The 3906-nt window shown below is 40.7% G+C and overlaps 1 protein-coding gene across 1 annotated transcript; it reads right to left on the bottom strand.

Annotated features, from left to right (window-relative positions):
* Positions 1 to 3254: 3254 nt before the first annotated feature.
* LOC108253969 (protein TonB-like) lies at positions 3255 to 3686 on the bottom strand. The gene has a single exon (XM_026832153.1). The coding sequence runs from the start codon at positions 3684 to 3686 to the stop codon at positions 3255 to 3257; it is 432 nt and encodes a 143-aa protein (XP_026687954.1).
* Positions 3687 to 3906: the final 220 nt, after the last annotated feature.

The following is a 3906-nucleotide window of genomic DNA, read 5'->3' as shown; positions in this document are numbered from 1 at the left end:
TGCCAAAAAAAAGTCGTCAAAAGCTTCCGAAATTAAATCATTGTTCTCCAAAATAAAAGAGTCCCTTTCAAATTCACCAAAGGGGGAGAAAATCGCAAAACAACTTACCGGTAAGACGGTAGTTTCGAGAGAAAATTTACGGAACGAGATGAGAGACGTTAATACCAGCACAGCGAAAACAGAGTGTGTGGCCGTGTGATGAAATGCTTCTCACAGAAATAGGGAGCGAACGGCGCGAGGTCTGAAACTCTCTCGCCCTCCCTCAGAGTGTGTGGCCGTGTGATGAAATGCTTCTCACAGAAATAGGGAGCGAACGGCGCGAGGTCTGAAACTCTCTCGCCCTCCCTCCCCCTGCTCCTACACGTCACTTGACCTAGCCGAACAGAGAGGGAAGAGAAAACTCTTGCTAGCTATTCTGTCGACCAATATAGCACCTGCTACCCATACCTATCCGAAATGGCGGAAAAATCCATATGGCGGCGAAGGAAATGTCCCAGCATTGAAGAAGAGATGGAAAAAAGTCTGGTAATTTGAAGAAAAAGTCTGGAAATTTGAAGAAAAAGTCTGGAAATTTGAAGAAAAAGTCTGGAAATTTGGAGATTATCCCATCAGGATAAAATCCGCCCCGGGCGGGAATCGAACCTGCGGCCTAGCGCTTACGAGGCAGACGCACTACCAACTAAGCTAGCTAGGCTGGCAATTTCTCTGAGTTTTGAAGAGAGAACTTTAGGTACTAGGAATGGAATAGGGGAGAATATCAAAAGCTTAAATTTCGCGCCATTAGAGATTTACGGACATTAGAAATTTGTAATTTTGGCACATCCACTAACAATGAATATTTTTGGTGACAAAAGAAATCAATACTTTTGGTGAATGTGCCAAAAGTACCTACCATCCTACGAGTTTTGTAAAAGTCCGAGAAACAAAAGAGGATTGAGCCAGAAAAACAATATACATTATCACAGTTTTTCCTTCTTGGAACAGCTGTTACTGCTGGGTTTCTCCTGTCCTCCTCTCTTCGATTTCGGTTCTCCTCTATCAAACCTCTTCAAAAAAAGTCCGAGAAACAAAAAGGATTAAGCTGCGAGAAACAATTCACAGGTTTACTCTTCAATTAACATCGTGCAAAAATCCTACTGAGCAGACTCCTCAGACGTATCAATTAGGTCTACAGGATGTGTTTAATAAAACAGAATCGTTTCACAGCTTGAGACTTAAATGGATTGTCCTAATAACGGATGAGTCACTAGAATTCAAGTTGAGCTATGTTCGTTGTCGTCGAACGTATCATGTCCAGCCTAGTTAGCTTGGAGGGTAGTGCGTCTGCCTTGTAAGCGCTGGGTCGCGGGTTTGATTCCTGCCCGGGGCGAACTTTATCCTAAACAGATAAGGTTCGTTCTCGGAACGGCTGGCTTTCTCCTATCCGGTTTTTCTTTTCTCTTCGATTTCGAGACGGCAAGAACTCTGTTGTTACAGTTCCCTCCTTAAAGCTTGAGAAAAAAAAGGTTTGCCACACTGACTTTATGGTTGAAGAAGAAGATCACTTGAAATTGTGGGAAGTTGGAAACTCTAATTTTTTCCAAGGAAACATGTTTCGACCGCAGTACCGTGACGTCAAACTTCACGATTTACCGGTATTTTTGAAATCGATTTATCTCGGGATCTAGAAGTCGTAGAAGAAAAAGAAAAATTTCGTTGTTCCTCATTTTTCCTGCTTTTTGACTTTGAAACATCACCCAAGTAAGCGCAACTGATCTATTCAAGTTGAGCTATGTTCGTCGTCATTGTCGTCGAACGTATCATGTCCCGCCTAGTTATCTTAGAGGGTAGTGCGTCTGCCTTGTAAGCGCTAGGTCGCGGGTTTGATTCCTGCCCGGGGCGAACTTTATCCTAAACAGATAAGGTTCGCTCTCGGAACGGTTGGCTTTCTTCTATCCGGTCTTTCTTTTCTCTTCGATTTCGAGACGGCAAGACCTCTGTTGTTACAGTTCCCTCCTTAAAGCTTGAGAAAAAAAAAGGTTTGCCACACTGACTTTATGGTTGAAGAAGATCACTTAAAATTGTGGGAAGTTGAAAACCCTAATTTTTTCCAAGGAAAGATGTTTGAAAAGATGGTAGATCGGAAACACACAAAGTGTACCTGGCCTTCTCTTGTGGAAAATTGCTACCAACTGAATTACCTACTGATCTTCAATTACCTATCCAGAGTACGTAGAGCTATTTTCAGTTGTAGAAAAGACGACGGAGAAATAATATTTTCGGGAATCGAACACCTTACCTACACTGGACAAAAATTTTCATTGCCAAATTGCTGATTTTTCGTTAAGGCTGGCTGCCTCAAATTTAAGGCGGTCTGGCTCTCTACTTGAGAGCAAAAAGCTATTTATTTCACCTACCTTCCAGTTTCATTTCCCGGTTGCATTGACTCCTTCACATTCTCCAATAATTTTTCACGTACGCCATACAAGAATGCCATTTAAAATCAATTTTATTTTCACTTGATACTTTTACTAATTTAACTTGTGTGTGAGTTGATAAAACTTCTTTGGGTAGTATTTTCCTAAAGAGTTCGTAGTGATTTTGTGATTTCACTGAACGGATTTTTGACCAGATAACTGATTTGTGATTATTCGATTTTTGGAAGAAATACAAGGTTGGCTGTTCTTCTTTGGGAACCAAAGACGAATGACGGGTATCCTCTCTTGAAAATCTACCTAGGTTATTGATTAAGTTTATTATGTTAGATACCTAACTGCTTTATAAACTTGCTTCTTGTTAGGCTCTGCATTATGCTACAAGTATTTTCAAACCCTACTGTTAATCAAAAACCAATGAAAATTCCTTCTTCATTCATTCAATATTAATCTTTTTCGGTAAGGATTAGTTTGTGACAAAAGTTAGAAAAACAAAGCAAAGCTGTTCAGTTCTTCACACGTCAGAGCAAATCACACCAAGGTCATATACAATCCAAGGACTTATTTCTCAAAAGGATTCTCGTGTACCTATCTTGTGGTTTGTACAAACTAGAAGTTGAATTTTCTAAAAGTCAATGGCTTTATTCGCGACCAGTGGAGCCATCAAACATCAGCTTTTCAGAAATGGGTTATATACGGTCAGTAATGTCCAAAGAGACATGACCAAACTTTCACACAAGATACACAAAATTCACACATAACACAAACCAATAGGGATACTGACTGTATTTTATTTCCGACGCATGGGTTTTGAAAAAAAGCGATCAACTGTTAGGAGCATTAGCAAATTTTCACACAAGATTTACTGTCAAAGTTTCGCGCAAGATACACAATTTTCACACTCAACAAGAACCAAAGCGTAACATACTTGGCACGGCGTCTTTCTTCCTGGACAAAGTCCTCTTCCTGGCTATCCTCGTTCTCTTCTTCCTCTGAAGAATATTCGTTCAACATTAGTCCAGACGTGACTCTAGGATCTGGAGTGGAGGCTTTGGTCTTCCTGTTCAGGACTTGCTCGAACAACTGGTCTTCCCGGGATTTGGGCGGAGGGGCTGGCTTCGGGGGTTCTGGCTTTGGAATCGTCTTGGGAGGTTCTGGCTTTGGAGTCACCTTTGGAGGCTCTGGTTTTGGGACGGACTTTGGAGGTTCTGGTTTTGGAGTCACTTTTGGAGGCTCTGGTTTGCTAAGGTCAAGCAAAACGTACGAATACATTATTCCCTTACGTATTCTTATGTAAAACATGTTTGTTACCTACTCTCTTTTTTTTTAAATTTTTCAAGAAAATAATAAAAAACAAATTGGCATGAAGTCTTGCAGAGAAAAATAAAGGGGCTTGGCTTCCATTGAAAAAAATTCCGTATGATCCCCGGATGCTAAATTTAAATCTCGTACCTCTCGGCAATTGAAACGCTACTTGAAGAGAAAAATAAAT

This window comes from Diaphorina citri, unplaced genomic scaffold (genome assembly GCF_000475195.1).
Source record: "Diaphorina citri unplaced genomic scaffold, Diaci psyllid genome assembly version 1.1 scaffold5342, whole genome shotgun sequence".
Classification (NCBI taxonomy): Eukaryota; Metazoa; Arthropoda; class Insecta; order Hemiptera; family Psyllidae; genus Diaphorina; species Diaphorina citri.
The sequence above is the reverse complement of the archived record's forward strand: the minus strand, read 5'-3'. Positions and strand labels throughout refer to the sequence as shown.

What these genes read in the sequence shown, in the direction of transcription:
- LOC108253969 (XM_026832153.1), bottom strand. Translation starts at nt 3,686, where the DNA reads ATGTATTCGTACGTTTTGCTTGACCTTAGCAAACCAGAGCCTCCAAAA.